General features: G+C 29.4%; 2 protein-coding genes across 4 annotated transcripts; one reads left to right on the top strand and one right to left on the bottom strand.

Moving 5' to 3' along the window:
- The first annotated feature begins 5,138 nt into the window (after positions 1–5,138).
- Positions 5,139–10,356, top strand: LOC100807451 (fructose-1,6-bisphosphatase, cytosolic). 3 transcript variants are annotated; one of them, XM_003548071.5, is made up of 13 exons: positions 5,139–5,401; positions 5,547–5,732; positions 5,972–6,019; positions 6,280–6,354; positions 6,675–6,736; positions 6,975–7,041; positions 7,419–7,532; positions 7,770–7,856; positions 8,501–8,571; positions 8,659–8,724; positions 9,656–9,742; positions 9,849–9,924; positions 10,067–10,356. In XM_003548071.5, exons 2-13 carry the CDS (start codon positions 5,574–5,576, stop codon positions 10,181–10,183), a joined length of 1,029 nt encoding a protein of 342 aa, XP_003548119.1. In that variant the 5' UTR covers positions 5,139–5,401; positions 5,547–5,573; the 3' UTR covers positions 10,184–10,356. The 3 variants fall into 3 exon arrangements, with proteins under 3 accessions (XP_003548119.1, XP_014624657.1, XP_014624658.1); XM_014769171.2 differs by having other exon boundaries at positions 5,190–5,732; XM_014769172.3 differs by lacking the exons at positions 5,139–5,401; positions 9,656–9,742; positions 9,849–9,924; positions 10,067–10,356 and adding an exon at positions 8,854–8,973 and having other exon boundaries at positions 5,408–5,732.
- Positions 10,357–11,707: 1,351 nt separating this feature from the next.
- Positions 11,708–14,478, bottom strand: LOC100499782 (uncharacterized). The gene is made up of 3 exons (NM_001249032.2): positions 14,311–14,478; positions 12,593–12,688; positions 11,708–12,038 (listed from the first exon to the last, which is right to left on the bottom strand). Exons 1-3 carry the CDS (start codon positions 14,425–14,427, stop codon positions 11,958–11,960), a joined length of 294 nt encoding a protein of 97 aa, NP_001235961.1. The 5' UTR covers positions 14,428–14,478; the 3' UTR covers positions 11,708–11,957.
- Between the last annotated feature and the right edge of the window lie 1,955 nt (positions 14,479–16,433).

The raw sequence follows: 16,433 nt of genomic DNA, 5'->3' as shown, positions 1-16,433 counted from the left end.
TTCTGACCAACCTTACAGAAACTCAGGGATTCTAGCAATGTGAGGAAATCCAACTTCCACATACTGGGATTTACCTTTTAGAAACATTCCTCCACCTAAATCCATCCTCCCATCAAAGACATTAGAGACGGCCTGCCCACAGAGCAGCAAGTTTACAATATCCAGCAACAAAATATCCAGCAGGAAGAAAAAACTCAGACATGCTCTGGCAGATTTTAAAATGTGAAGCACTTGAAATGATAGCAATATTTTTACATTCTGTTGGTATATACCTGAGAGGCATGCTTTTGCATTGATGACACTTAAGTGGCTATTGTATTCCCCCACGTGCATGGTGCATTGAAAGAGAAGATTCATAACTTTAAGTCAGAAATACAACACAACATTTTATTAAAGCATAAAGACTAAGAACTTGAGCTTCCTTGCTATACACATCTTGGGACAAAACAAGGCATTCGATCTGTCATTAGCTTAAAATTTAAGAGGTCAAGAAATGGACACAAATTCAAGATTTAGCTCACTCTGAAGTCAACAAGCTTAACATTAGAAATCTCCCAATTTATTTGTAATTAGGGATATTATGAATAGTATAATTATGTAACTGTTATAAAATTTATGTTTATGTATGTGGGTTGGTTTGGGTTGATGGTTCCGTACGATTTCCACAAAGTCAACCCTGCCTTGTTCGGTTTGGGTATCAGGTTTAGTATTTTCAATCCAAACAACCTGAACTGAATGGAAGACCTCAAGATCTCAGTGTTGTTGCAATTTCCAATAATCTTAGTGTGGATTTTATATTCCTCTCGGTGGAAATGTGACTTTTGATTTATTCTAGACTATATTTTCCATTTATTCCACAAGGGGCTATGGCAATCCTATGGTATCAAAGGTGTACTTTTTATTTGTGGTCATGATGAGATGTGGATAGTGATTATGATCTCTTTGGTAAAAAAAAAATTGTGATATTTTATATGCATGCAGTATCAAGGTAGCACCAATATAGCAGTCCGGAGCATCCCTTGCCTATTACAAGGGCTGTCTGCTGTAGCGGAGAGGTTTAGTCTAGTGGCCGTAGCGGACCACAGAGTGGGCTGAGTAGCGGACAACATAGTGGGCTGAATAGCGGCCATAGTGGATGCTATAGCGGCCATAGTGGGTGCTATAGCGGCACTTTGTGTTGATTCCCAAAAAATTCCTCTAAATAGAGGCAATAGGACTATTTTTGGGATTTTAATTTCCAAAAATGAAATCTATAGATGTAATAAAAGTGAAAACAATAAAAAAATATTTTGAATTAGAACATTATGAGGATTGATAATTCCTATCTTGCAAACCTGTATTTGAATTTTGTTGGTACTTGTATGTTTTATTCAAGACACCTACGACTTTTTATTGCTAACTATGAATGTCATTTATTTTTAGTAACTTTTATCATTTTTGAGAATTTACATGTATATATAGTACACATTATATAAAGTATATAAAAAAATTCAAAATAGTGGTTATCCCACTATATATGCTTTCTCGCTGTAGCATTTTTGAAGCCGGCCACTACGTGCTGCTATCTGGGATTTATAACATTGTGCAGTATATATGTTTGAATAAGATTTCAGTTTAGGAAGGATCTTATATTTCATTGTAGTTCTATGATCCCACATTTAACGTGACTAAGTACCCCTTCCAATCCTATAGGTAGGATCTCTTGATCTTGACAAACTTGACATCAAGTAATAAAAGCAGCTGCCCTCATCGGCATGGAGAATGATAGGTTTAGTGCATTCTAAACCAAAAGATTTAAATTGGGACTTCCTTGTTCAGACAAACCACAATCTGCTTACAAAAACCCTCTGTTTTCTATTGCTTTGTGTTGTTGTATTTGTAAATCAAATAAGTTCCACAAAGGTTATAAAACTGATGCAAGACTGAAAAGGAACAATAAATATGTAAAATAAAGAGGAAAGAAACCCTGCCTTCCAGTTTATTTTACTTCACAGTTTCAGAGATACGGTTCCTAACCCAGGAAAGGAAAATGAGAAATTGATGGAACAAGCAAAAAGAAAACAATCATATTGAATTGAATAGGCAAAAGAATTCTACCCCAAGGTTTCCCCTTAAAAGTGTTCATTATACTTTAATAACAAAATTATAAATATTATTAAATTATCTACTAGTTACTTTTGTTTAATACTATATTACATGTATTAAATTTAATAAATATAATATTTAATAATATTATTTAATTTAATTTTATATTATCTGTAATAAATATAATATTATATAAGGTAACAAAATATTTACTCATAACTTACATTATCATGAGTTGCATTAATGCTTAAATAAATTGATTGTATATTTGGTCCTCGGGTATCATAATCGTGTTTAGTTTTCGTATCATGGGTTCTAATCGTACAAATTGAATCATTCAAATATTGTATCAAATAATTTTATATTAATAATATATATTGATAATATTAATAACTATATTATAAATTATTTAATTTTTTATTGTAAGAATAAAATTTTGGTATTAAAAAACTCACATGATGTTCAATTAGTTGGACTAGAGTCGTTGATGATAAATTAACATTTAATAATATTACTATAGTGTTTTATTATATTTTAAATTTAAGAAATACAATGATTTACCCAATATAAAAAAATAGTGTATTCTCTTACTTTCATTAAAATTGTTGTCTTATGTTATTTTACACCAATAAAGAAAAAATAATAAATGAATGAAAAAGAATACATATTTTATAAAATTATTCTTATTGTTATTAATTTATTTTTAGTTTTTGTTGGCACATTAATATTATAAGAAATATAAATAAAAAATAATAATTAATGTTACATAAAAAAAAATAACTTAAAGCATTTTAATTTTTTTTTTCCTATACAATAATTATTATGGAAAAGAGTGAGTATTTATTTATACAATTACGTAAATACTATGTTTATAGTATTAAATGTGACCGTTAATGTTAAGGTTTATGGTATTGATAGTTCTTTAAGTGTTACATTTAATAATTCTTTTCAACTAGTTTACTAATAAATTTTTTTTTACTAAATTATAATTTTGATTTTTATAATTTTTCAAATTTATAATTTTGATTCACTTCTTAAATTATTAACTAATTGTGATTAATAGAGTTCATAGATTAAGAGTTTAATGTTCATACTGTGACAACTCAAACACTATTGTTTAACCATAATTCAAATTAATATAATTTTTAAAGTAATTATTATAAAATTCAACAAATATATTATATAAGGTATGTTATGATTGGATATGATGGTGTAACTTTTTTTATATTATTAGTGTATAATTCTCTTTCTCATATGTTAATTATAAACTATTTTTTATCAAAATTAATTATAAATGAATTAAAAATTATTAATTATTAAAATATTTAATTTATAATTAACTTAATAACATTATTTATCACAATTAGTTATTAATAATATAATAGATAATTAATAAAATAAGTGAAACCAAATATTCCAATTAAAAATAAAAAACTAAAAATAGTGATTTAGAAAACTAAATAAATTAAAATTACAATTTAACCATTTTTACGTACTATTACTCCTTGCTCATGTTAAATAAATTGATTACATATTTGGCCCGCGGTATCATAATCGTGTTTAGTTTTTGTCTCATGGATTCTTGTAGTACAAATTGAATCATTCAAATATTGTATCAAATAATTTTATATTAATAATATATGATAATATTAATAACTGTATTACAAATTATTTAATTTTTTTATTTATAAGAATCAAACTTTAATGTTAAAATTTTTATAATAACTCACACATAATATTACTCCATTAATTGGACTAGACTCCTTGATGATAAATTAACATTTAATGATATTACTATAATGTGTTATTATATTTTGTATTTAACAAATACCATGATTTACCCAATATAAAAAAAATGTATCCTCTTAGTTTCATTTGTCGTTTTATATTATTTTATACAGACAAAAAAATAATAAATGAATGAAAAAATATTTATTTTAAAAAATTATTCTTATCGTTATTAATTTATTTTTAGTTTTTGTTGTCATCGTTGATACTATAAGGAATATATATAAATGAAAAATAATGATTAATATTACATAAAACAAAAATGAATACTAGTATTTAAAAAAAAAATTCCAATACAACAATTATTACGGCAAACAGTGAGTATTTATTTGCACAATTATGTTAATACTATATTTATAGTATTAAATGTGCAAGTAAATGTTAGGATTGATGGTATTGATAGTTCTTTAAGTGTTACATTTAATAATTCTCGTCAACTAGTTTACTATTATTTCTTTTATTACTAAATTACTGTTTTGGTTCTTCTAGTTTATCAAATTTACGATTTTGGTTTCTTAAATTGACAATTTTGATTCACTTGTTAAATTATTAACTAACACTTGTGATTAGTAGAGTTAAGAGATTAATAATCATATACCGATAATTTTTACACTATCATCTAATATTAATTCATGATTAATATAATTTTTATAAAAGTCAACAATTCATATTATAAAATCATCATATGATGGTGTAAATTCTTTTACACTATTAATGTTTAATCCTCTTTCTCATAGTCTAATTATAAATTATTTTTTATCAAAATTAATTATAAATGGATTAAAAATTATTAACTATTAAAAATTTTAATTTTAATTAACTTTATAACTTTATTTATCATAATTAGTAATTAATAATATAATGGATGAACTAAAATTACAAATTCATAAAATAAGTGAAACCAAATATTACAATTAAAAATAAAAAAATAAAAAAATAGTGGATTTAGAAAAATAAATAAACTAAATTTACAATTTAACCATTTTTACGTACTATTACTCCTTCCTCATGTTAAATTGATAGTGCTATATTTTATTATTATTTGCTATTTATTAGTAGGGTATTACTAATTAGTACTATGAGAATATCAATAAAGTTAAAGAACTAAAATAAAAACTATTTGTTGAATAAATCATAAGAAAAAATAAAAAAAATAAATCCGGAGTATAAACATTTTTCAACTTTTAATAAAAAAAAATATTCTTATTTTAACTTTTTCTTAACTACAATAATATTCTTAGAACACACTTGCTATGATTTATCTTTTTGGTATTATCCAAAGAATCTGGCAATCCTTGAAGGCTTAAACCGTCAACTTAGGCTGGAGAACCGATATCAAAATGTAATGCACACACAACACAACACAACAGCGTGGAACGAGACAACTAAGTACGAAAATCGTTATCCGCCGCAACAGCCACTAAGATGTTCTTTGAGTCTTGGCACGCCACGTGTCAGAACTGCCAACAGATAGCCCCATCTCTTTCTCCTTCTCCCTAAACCTCGAACTCAGCACCCCCATCCACTGGTCCCTCCCCACTCCATCATTTATTATACTTTCTTCTTCTTCTTTATTATTGTTGATTAATATAACATACACCCACATATTTCATATGGGTACTTGTTAATTTGGGTGTGGATTGTTAGTTTGTTACTTGTTTTGTTCCGTTCAGGTGATTGTTTGATTGAGCCTTGAAGAAATGGACCACAGCGCTGATGCACATCGCACGGACTTGATGACCATAACGCGGTTCGTGCTGAACGAGCAATCCAAGCACCCCGAGTCACGCGGCGATTTCACCATCTTGCTCAGTCACATTGTTCTCGGTTGCAAGTTCGTTTGTTCCGCTGTCAGCAAGGTACGCTATCCCTACTTTGTGTGTTTTTTATCGACAAATATTAATTGTTAGTATTATTAATCCTTTTTCTTTTCTTCTCTTTTCGTCATTAGACTAATCTTATATCTCGTTATCATGTACTTATTTCACTCTATTCAAATATATTATTCTGGTCTTAAATATAAGAAGAAGAAAAAAAAATGATTCATGCTGACTAAGAATGAAATATTGATTAGAGTTATGTGTTGTGACCTGTGCAGGCTGGTCTTGCTAAACTTATTGGACTCGCTGGAGAAACCAATGTTCAGGTAATTAAGTGCTTCATAAATTAATATATATTATCAATTTATCATATTTTTTTTTTAGTTTTTATTTGGTGTAACAAGGTTTTAGAAAACGGCGTGCAAGATATATTACTGCAATCGTAGCTGTTTTGGCCGTATTTGTCTGTAATTTCTCGCAATATCAAGACACGGATCACAATTTAAAATGTTGTGTATGTGAATTTTGCTTATTTAGTTAATTGTTTGTTTTTATTATTTTCGTTCCATTTGTGTTTGGATTGAAGGGTGAAGAACAGAAGAAACTGGATGTTCTTTCCAATGAGGTTTTCATCAAGGCTCTCATAAGCAGTGGCCGAACAGTGAGTGATTCATGTGATTTTATTTTTATTTTAAATAAAATGTGTTTTAGTTTTGACTAAAATTGGTTTTATTTCTTATACTTTAAGAATAATGATTTTAGTCCTTATTTTTTTTTATAATTGTTGAATTTTATCCCTCTTTTAGAACTTCGGATACTAATGAGAGACAAAATTTACCATCTATAAAATATATGAAGATGGAATTCATTGTTTTTAAAGTATAGGGAATAAAACTAATTTTGATTGCAAATTGATGGACCTAAGATACATTTTGATGAGCTGAGGCTTTTGGTGATGATGGTGGTGGTGTTTTTTAACAGTGCATCTTGGTTTCTGAAGAAGATGAAGAAGCGATAATTGTGGAGCCTTCTAAGCGCGGAAAGTTGTTCATTCTCTCTGCTGCCTAGTACTCTTAATTTAATTTGTGTTCTGTGTACGAGGTTTTAAATTACAGTGGCAAAACTGTCACATGTTAGGCAATTGTGACTTACGCAATTTACAATCCTCGTGTGACAGTAGCTGCATTCTGCATTTTGAAATCTTAAAGAAAATGTTATGCTCTGATTTGTTGATTCTGATTAGTTTGTGTGGATTTTTTTGGTTTTTTAATTACTGGGCAGGTACTGTGTTTGCTTTGACCCATTGGATGGCTCGTCCAACATTGATTGTGGGGTTTCCATTGGCACAGTATGATCCCTCATTCATTGTTCTTGCAATTATAATTATTAGAACAAAGCTTGGATGCAATCTCTTAAATGTTTTCATTGATGTTCTCCAATTAAAATTAGAATCTCAACTAATTTATATTTTGATTAATGTAAATACACGAATGACTAAAGTGAAACTTTAATTCTGATTTAAAAATACTACCAAAATCATCTAAAGAACTTCATATAAGTTTTGTCCACCATCACCACCACAACAACACAAACAACAACAATAATACTAATTATATTATTATGCTTTCAATTCTCTGCTGCCTGAGTTATGTATAGAACTATAGAAGGATTAATATTCCAGACTAACTGGATATTCTGTGTGCTCCCCTATTGAATATGTTGTAGATTTTTGGGGTTTATGCGTTGAAAGATGTCCATGAACCAACCATAGAAGATGTCCTGCTTCCTGGGAAGAACATGGTGGCAGCTGGTTACTGTATGTATGGAAGCTCTTGCACGGTATGAGAAAACTATATAACTTTTTAATGCTCAGAATTTAGATGCCAGTATTTGTTGGGTGTACCTGTTTTCTGTTTTTTCTTCATTTTACTGGTATAATGGTATGAGTTTTTGTTTTCATTTTTTGGGGGGAAGAAAATAACATTTTTTCCTGGTATATCCAAGGACTGTTGACTTCATTTTAAACTTACAATGCTTAATTACTGGATTACAATTTGGTATGTAATGGATTTGCAGCTTGTGTTAAGCACTGGAGCAGGTGTTAATGGTTTCACCCTTGACCCATCTCTTGGTGAGTTCATCCTAACTCACCCTAACATTAAGGTATTGCTCTTCTCACTTGTGGGTTACTATTATAAATTATTCTTCTCTCTGGAAATGCTTGTCTGGCTGCTCAGATCTTATGAAACTCAGCACCTCCTTGTTTTTCTGTTTGTTTGAACTGAACCTGATGCAACTTGCAAGTTACCGAAATTAGATGGCTGAGGCTTTACTAGACATACAAACTTGCTCAACTTATTTTATTCCTAGTAAAGATGACAGCTCAATCACTGTAATTTCTTACAATCAAATGTTGGACAATATTAACTATTTAGATGATTGACATGATAAAAAAACTATAAAAAAAATATGGGTATGACCTATTTGTTCTTCAATAATAGCTATGTAGGACACACGTTTCTTCTTCTCCTTCTGTTTTATTTTCCCTGAAAAGAGTTTCCTATTAAACCTTCAGAAATCGGAATAATGTTCCACAAAGTATCCTTAATTAGTTATCCATGGTATTTTTATCATCACACCAGTTTTATTTAAGTGCTTGAGCTGTATTCATATTTACCTAATTTAAGGCAGAGAAAGTTAGTGTATTAATTCATATAGACTATAGAGTATAAACACACGTATATCCACGCCATCAGTGGGTTACTTGAGGTATATGGTAATCATTTGATGTATGATTCTCTGTGCAGATCCCAAAGAAAGGTAAAATTTATTCAGTGAATGAAGGAAATGCCAAAAACTGGGATCGTCCTACTGCTACGTATGTTTGAATTCAGTGATCTTATAATGTTTTCAGGCACTAGTGCATATTTGTCAATCTTGTAATTCATTTTTCACTTCTTCTCAGTTACGTTGAAAAATGCAAGTTTCCTGAAGATGGTTCATCACCAAAGTCTCTAAGATATATTGGAAGGTATCATTAGATTCTCAACCCTTGAAGCAATCTAATTTACTCACTATCCTTGTTTTTTTCATCCTGGAGGTTGAGTTGGTTAATTGCATCCTGAAACTTCTTTTATTTTAACTTTTTATTCTCTAACAGGTAATGCAAACAACTATTTGAAATAGTGGCCAGACCATTGAGTTAAGTTTAAAAACAGGAGCAAAAAGTTACATTTAAAAACAGGTGCAAAGAGTTACATTTAAAAAAAAAAATAGTAAATAAATAAAAAGAAGTCACCTGAAGACTCTCCTTGGTAATGGTAAGCTCTATAATGAAGCATGTATATTATCAAGTATCAATCAACTAAGTGTAGAGTTGAGTTTCTAAGTATTAACCGTTATTTTTAATTAACACTCATTGCCATAATTTGGCCAAAATAATCAATTTTCTAGCAGTTGATTTTCATTTTCTGGTTTCAGCTTCTTGAATCTGAATCATATTAATTTACTCTGAACGGTGGACTTATTTTCTGGTTGAAATTTACCGGAGCATACATAAAGGATGCAATTGCTGAATTAAAATTTACCAGAGAATAAAGGATGACTGATAAAATAGGAGATAAATAGATATGTGATATAATCCACAGATGCAATTGTTAAACTGATAATTCAGTTCGTTTGTTCATAAAAATGAAAACAAATAAAAACATTGATAACTCGGGTGTTCTGAAAGTGAAGAATATAATGGATCAACAGTCATTTATGCTTAGATCTACACATTATGTTTTCATTGCTCTGGAACTAATCAATTAACAGAGTTTCTTAATGGCTGTTTTAATGAGTTTAACCTTGCTCCTCATTATTCTCATGAACTACTGTCTACTGCACTTGAATGTGGCCACAGAATGACCAAGATTAACTTTTTTTTTCTTCCAAATTATGACATCTGTATACATGAACAGCATGGTAGCTGATGTTCATCGTACGTTGCTTTATGGAGGCATCTTTTTGTACCCTGCTGACAAAAAAAGTCCAAATGGAAAACTTCGGTATGTCATGTTCAACCTCTGCATTCACTTTAGGCCTGAAGAGCATATCCAAGATTGACAAAACTTTGAAAATTAATTGTTGGCTGAATTGAACTGTTTTGTGTAGTGTCCTGTATGAAGTCTTCCCAATGTCATTCTTGATGGAACAGGCAGGAGGACAGTCTTTCACGGGCAAGGAACGGGTAATTTACATTTCTTTTAACTGACACTGACAATTTTTCTCTTATTTTTCTTTCCACTTGAAATTGGAATCACCCATACATGCTGGTATAGTTTCAAAAGCATCATTTGTGAATCAAATTGATAAATCTTCTCTGTTATCAGGCACTTGATTTAGTTCCAACGAAGTTGCACGAGCGATCTCCCATATTCCTTGGTAGCTATGATGATGTTGAGGAAATCAAAGCTCTTTATGCTGCTGCTGAGGGTGAACAAGAATGAAATTGGAAAGGTTTCTTGTATCTTTCGCTACTTACAAGCGCTTGTTTTCTAATTGTTACTAGCAGGTGCTTATAAGAAAACTAGTTATCTGGTCATGTATATGTTAATAAAATTGGTTGATGTGCCTGTCAGGGCTATAGAATTTATTTAGATAAAATACTTAGATTAAAGTATCATTTTGTTGCTGAAGAAGTATAACTGCTTACTTTCCCTCAAGATGCATTTCAAAGTTAAATCCGCAGACCTGTTAGTTACTATAACGCCATTTTTACACATTTTCATTTCATTATATCTTATATTACCTTCATTTCAAATAATAATAACGGAATTGATATTGACTCCTCCAAAATTGCTTTTGGTCCCTAGCATGAAATGCATAAATACAAGCCATTTTGCTTCTTTCCTCCCATATTGGCACTCACCCATCCTTTTTGGTAAACTAACAAAATTATAATTTTGTTGTGTTACATAAATTGTTATAATTATGATTCTTTTGTATTACAAATTCACCCTGCAACAGAATCACAAATTTCATTGTATGTTATTCGGCTGTGAGGGTATAAAAAGAATACAACAAAATCATAATTTTATTGTATATCACCTATGATTCTATTGTATAACATTTTTCGCATTCCCATACCAAGAAGATTATGAATGTAATGATGTATAAACAAGTAAACAATGTAGTCCATTCACTCAAACAAAAAAAAAAACACAAAAGTCCAAGATATTACAGGGATTTGAGCATCTTGTATTTCACAACCTCCTAAAATTTAAGTATTTTTAGGATGTGTGATTAAGATTGAATGAAGAAAAAATTGATATTATTATGAGTAAGATGAAATGTTTTGATTAGCAAATTTTGGATTAAGAAAAATTTAAAGCAATCTAACCAATTTAATTTGTGGAATATCAAGTAAAAAAAGGAGAATGTAGGAATTTTAAAAAGAAAATTTATAAAAGATAAAATTTGCTTAATTGACTTGAAAAATAAAAATTACACACTTTAAACTAAATAACAAAAATTATAATCTTCTTCAATAAAAAAAACTAAAAAATATCATCAAAATAAAAGGATTAAAATTGTATGTTATGAAAAAAAATAAAGATAATGAGAGTGAAATTAAAAAAAATGTGTTGTTTGATTTGATGGAATTAGGAGAGAAAGGAAGAAAATAATTATTATTTTAGTCACCAAAAATATGTTAATATCGTCACTTAATTCACATGTTAAATTTTGAACTAAAAATGAATGACAAATATGTAAAGATCTTTCTGTTATTTCCTTTTAAGGACTAAATTTACAATACATGACACTTTCAAAGATAAAACACACACACACAGAGAAACAGAGAGAGAGAGAGAGAGAGAGATATCATAAAGACTCTTGAAAAAATTGTACTCAAACGTGCCCTTGGTAGACGGCAAGCTTCCAATGAATAAACCGACTTAAATATCATCTCAGTTCACATATCTTCTATTGGAACTAAAAGTAAAACATGAAGAAGACATAAAATCAGGAATCATGAAACACTTTTTATGGAGCCACTAATATATAATGTCAGCTCCACACAGCAGCTAATCGTTTATGTGCATACCATGATTCTCTCATGCTACAAAGATAATTGAAAACTGACTGTTTAACAGAAATCTCTAGCACACAGGCCAATTGAGTAACTAACCTAATCATATGAAATGAGATCACTACTTAAGTTATACAATTTCATAACAGTGACACTTGTTATTAAAATGATCACATAGTTCATCAGTCCAGTCATGCAGTCCTCAATGGCGGGGAAACCAATATCACCCCATCTCCCCTGACAAACAGGAAAGGAACTGTCCGCTTTGTAGTCTGCAATCAGAAGGAAAACAAAAGATCATGCAAGGAAAAGTATCTTCAAAATAAATGTAGCATGCTTCAATGGTTGATGTAGATTGAAGATTGTAAATATGCATTTGGCATTCCCTAGATATGAACAAAATTCCATGGTGCATTACTGTTTAGGAAAGGCAAATTTTTGTTTTCTCTAACAGAAAGTCAATCAAGCATCCAAGTTCTGAAATAATAACGCTAATAGTGGGGTGGGGGGGAAGGCCTACAGTTTTATTTGAAAAATACCCAGAATTGTCTAGCTTTACTAAGCATCACTCACTGATAAGCAATTCATTTGGCCATAGTTATTTTCAATTCATTCAAACAATGTTTCTCCTTAATCTTTAACTTATAAACTGTAACCAGCTCTTCCTAAATAGGAGCATGTCATAATAGATGCTGCCCCTCAACAACAATGCTAATATGTAATCTAAAATTATTCAAATTTTCCAGCAATTATTCACATTTCTACCATTTAGCTTAGCCAAAAAAGAATAAATATGTATTTCTCTTAGTTGCTGATTACAACTTACCCTCACAATTTCTTCGTATGTCTCATCATCGATTTCCACTGTAGTAACAATTTCTTCAACATCACCAAGAATCATATTAAGATGCTGATCATAAGCCTGCAAATTCAAATTGAAAACCCAGTGCAAAATAAGAAAAAGGAAAATACTTATCAAGCCAACGATATTTTAAAAGATCAAAATAATCACCAAGGGAACTTTTACAAGAAGAGGAGAGACAGGAAAGGAAGCAGATACAAAAATTCTAAAAGAATTTTCCCCTTACAAAAGTTTTACTTAGGCAACCTAAATATAAAGCAATGCATATTTTCCATATATGATCACTTTCATTCGAAATAGAAGTTTATTACCAGGACAAATAATAATTTTATGAAAGATTTATATCAAGTAATTCAGGAGAAAGAAAGACAATTATTTCCTGTGTAATAAGATGATAAATACAAATCCTTTAACAAATTTTTAAGGGAAGGCTATGTTGAGTGCTATTCAGACCCAACTTTAATCCGTTTAAGGAACTTTCTAACAAATTGAAAACCAACTTAGAGACTCCCAAATTCATAATCTTATTCTAGCTTATGTATGAAGTATAGACATGTTTGATAGGTAACAACGTAGTACTTCTCAATCAAAGAGTGTTTCTAAACTTTGCACATAAGATAGGAGAAGCAACAAAACCATAAGAGTTCAGATCAAAAAGTTAAAAGTTAAGAACTCAAAGTTTATTAGTTTTCACTCATGTAAATAATTAAGTAAATTATACCATTTAGTTAGATTAGAATTAAACATAGTAGTTGGCAACCAGTTGCAAATCAGACAAGTAATTTGCACCAGGGTAATATAGAGGTTTCTTCCACAGTTTCAATTCAGCAATTTGACAAGGTGAAGCAAATTATTTGACTATAATTATTAAGCACGTCATCAATTTATCCATCCTTGGTTTTCAAGTCTCATGCTGAAAGTTATCTCATCAGTCATCACGCATTATCATAACAAACAGAAATCTCACACCTGTGTAATTAAGACATTTCTCGTAGTTATACTTCTATCAAATGAACAAGATCAATGACAGTGATGTGTAACTTGTAAAAATCATTGTGAACTCAGGTTAGTTTCAGATAGGAACTCTTCGGTAAATTAAATTACAATTTACAAGCTCATGAAAATCTTATAAAAATGCAAGAACAGTAAACAAACACATACATAAAAACCACCACCCCACCCACGCAAAATGCACCAAATCATTGATCTAGTTTAACATCAGTTAATAGCAGTGAAGAAAAATAACTAACAAGTTGTACTTATATTTTGCAAAAAAAATAAACAACTCATACTTATCATTCCTCATCCCAAACCTGCTTATTCTAAATTATAGTTCAAAACACTCAAATTTCCATTCAGCAACAAAAAACAACTTTCTTCCAAAGCGCAAAATTTGGAACCACCAAAGACTCAATTCCATCCCCACACGCAAGTAGTATACACCCCATTATTCTTACATAGGGCATATCATTAGGGAAGTCCGAAAGGCACAAACTTGCGAACTATTGCAACAAACCCAGATTTCAATTACCTTGAAAACAACTTTAAAATTTTAAATTTTCCATCACAGAACACCCAAAACACCCTACGCGTTAAAGGGAAGTCTCAAAAAGAGTAAAAAAAAAGCTTAAAGAAACAGACAAATTCATGAAAAGGAGAAAAAAAAAAGATTGAAGAATTACGTGAAGTTTGCCACGAAGCTCTCTGTCGGAACGGAGTTTGACATAGATACGCTCGTCGAGGCTGAGCCTAATGAGATCCAAAGGCTCCTTCACCGCACTCTCTTCCTCTGTAGCCATCAATGACTTCACCAGTTGTTCGACCCTTTTCTCACTTTCTCTTTTTTCAGTGGTTGTGTTCTTCGAGTTGAAGGTATTTCAAGTTTTTTTTTTTTCTTGTTAACCCTCTTTTTGAGTCAATTTTTTCTTTCCCCTTGGGTCAAAGTATTTGTAGTTTGTTGGATCCTGGGCCTAGGACAGGTGTTTTAGGGTCCATATCATAAGTTTGTAGATTAATTAATTAATTAATTTGAGTAAATTTTAAATCAAAATTAATTTGGGTAGTAATTTAATTTGGATTTCGATCAAAATTTTAGATATAGCATAATAGCATTAATGAGTAACCACTATCACTTATATTGTATGTTGTGTTTGGTCTAGACTGAAGAGAAATAGAAGAGATGAAAATAAAATAAAAAAAGATGATTTAAAAAGAGACAAACATAATAGAAATAGAATGATATGTTGCATTGTTTAGTTTAAGAATTAAGAGAAATGGATAAGAAATAATATATTGTGTTTAAAGAGAATTAATTTTTTTCTATAAAATTGATTTTTTGGACAAAAGATTTTATTTTTACTGTTTGTGAAGACGGTATTTGCAAACTTAATTTCCTCCTAAACTGGTTCGTACTAAATAATTGGCCCTTAATTTCGTCTTTGGTGTATTATTTATTTATTTAGAATAATGTTCTCTTATTTATTTATTTAGGATAGAACACTTGTTATAATGTTTGAAGTTGTGATGAAACAAACCGTTGTGTTATAGAGCATAGATCCTCTCCAATTAAGAAAAAAAAGTGAGTTTACAGTCTAATGAATCTCACCATTCATATACTTTTTATTTTTTATATATTAAATTTATTAAATATTAAAATAAACAATGGCTGAGATTTCATCCAGTTAAAAAAAACTACAGAGGATCTATTCAGGCTAAAGATTTGTCACCAATGGAGCTTCTAATGGAAAAATATCCTTCGAGATTTTTTTTAACTACATGAAATCTCAACCCTTTATTAATTTTAGTATTTAATAAATTATATATATAAGGAATAAAAACATATATATAGTTGTTAGGATTTGTAAACTAGACACTTTTCAGCTTTTTTGAACTGAAAAGATTACTAAGGGTGAGTTTGATGATGTGAAATGGAATAAAAGAAAAAAATATATTTAAACTTTCCTCTTATTTCTTTTCAATTTGAAGTGTGAAGTTCACATTTTTTTTTAATTTTCTCTTATTTCTTATCAATTTGAACACAAATAAACAAAGAGTAAACCTTCTAATATATAGCATAGCCTTCTCTTTTAAGAAAATAGAAGTAGCAGAGACTAAAGTAAGATTCGAAATAGTGTTCAACATACTAATTAAACGCCTAGTTCGGTATGATATTACTTTTTTCATATTTGGAGAATAAACTAACAATATAGCATAGCCTTCTCTTTTAATTTTTGTGATTTTTATTAAAATATTATTTCATTAAAATTCATATACTTTCTTTTTTATTTTTTAAATTAAATTACATTAAAAATACTAATACACAAATTCAAGCGGCATACACATAATACTAAAATAATATAAATTGATTCGATTTTAAAAACACAAATCCCAAACTAAACTAAATCAATTTTTTTATAAAAAAAACAATCATTCAAACAAATCTAGAAAAAATTGGTTTGATTCGATTTTTGATTTTTTTAATAATTTTTAGTTTAAGCATTGCAATGTGATACGAATTGCACACACACACAAAAAAAAGAATGGTGATTATTTTTTTAAAAATATTAATTAACATATTTGAAAACATGTAATACAAGATTTGTTGCAAATCAATATTCATATTGTTACACGAAAGTAACATTCCTACTAAATCGCAAGTTATTTAACGCTTATTTTGGATCGATTTAAATTTATATAATATGATGTGACATTATGCCCAACATTTAAAGAGATTTATTTTAGGCTGCAATATAATTTTATTGTTTTCATTTTGTTCAATCCGTAATTTTAATTCATATATTTTAAA

The sequence above is a fragment of the Glycine max genome, chromosome 16 (assembly GCF_000004515.6).
Source record: "Glycine max cultivar Williams 82 chromosome 16, Glycine_max_v4.0, whole genome shotgun sequence".
Taxonomy (NCBI): domain Eukaryota; kingdom Viridiplantae; phylum Streptophyta; class Magnoliopsida; order Fabales; family Fabaceae; genus Glycine; species Glycine max.
The sequence above is the reverse complement of the archived record's forward strand: the minus strand, read 5'-3'. Positions and strand labels throughout refer to the sequence as shown.

Excerpts from the sequence above, each read along its gene's own strand:
- LOC100499782 (NM_001249032.2), bottom strand. The coding sequence starts at position 14,427 with ATGGCTACAGAGGAAGAGAGTGCGGTGAAGGAGCCTTTGGATCTCATT. Across the intron at positions 12,689-14,310 it reads AGCTTCGTGGCAAACTTCAC|GCTTATGATCAGCATCTTAA; the intron begins GTAATTCTTCAA and ends TTGAATTTGCAG. Across the intron at positions 12,039-12,592 it reads CATACGAAGAAATTGTGAGG|ACTACAAAGCGGACAGTTCC; the intron begins GTAAGTTGTAAT and ends TTCTGATTGCAG.
- LOC100807451 (XM_003548071.5), top strand. The coding sequence starts at position 5,574 with ATGGACCACAGCGCTGATGCACATCGCACGGACTTGATGACCATAACG. Across the intron at positions 6,355-6,674 it reads TCATAAGCAGTGGCCGAACA|TGCATCTTGGTTTCTGAAGA; the intron begins GTGAGTGATTCA and ends GTTTTTTAACAG. Across the intron at positions 9,925-10,066 it reads CTTTCACGGGCAAGGAACGG|GCACTTGATTTAGTTCCAAC; the intron begins GTAATTTACATT and ends CTCTGTTATCAG.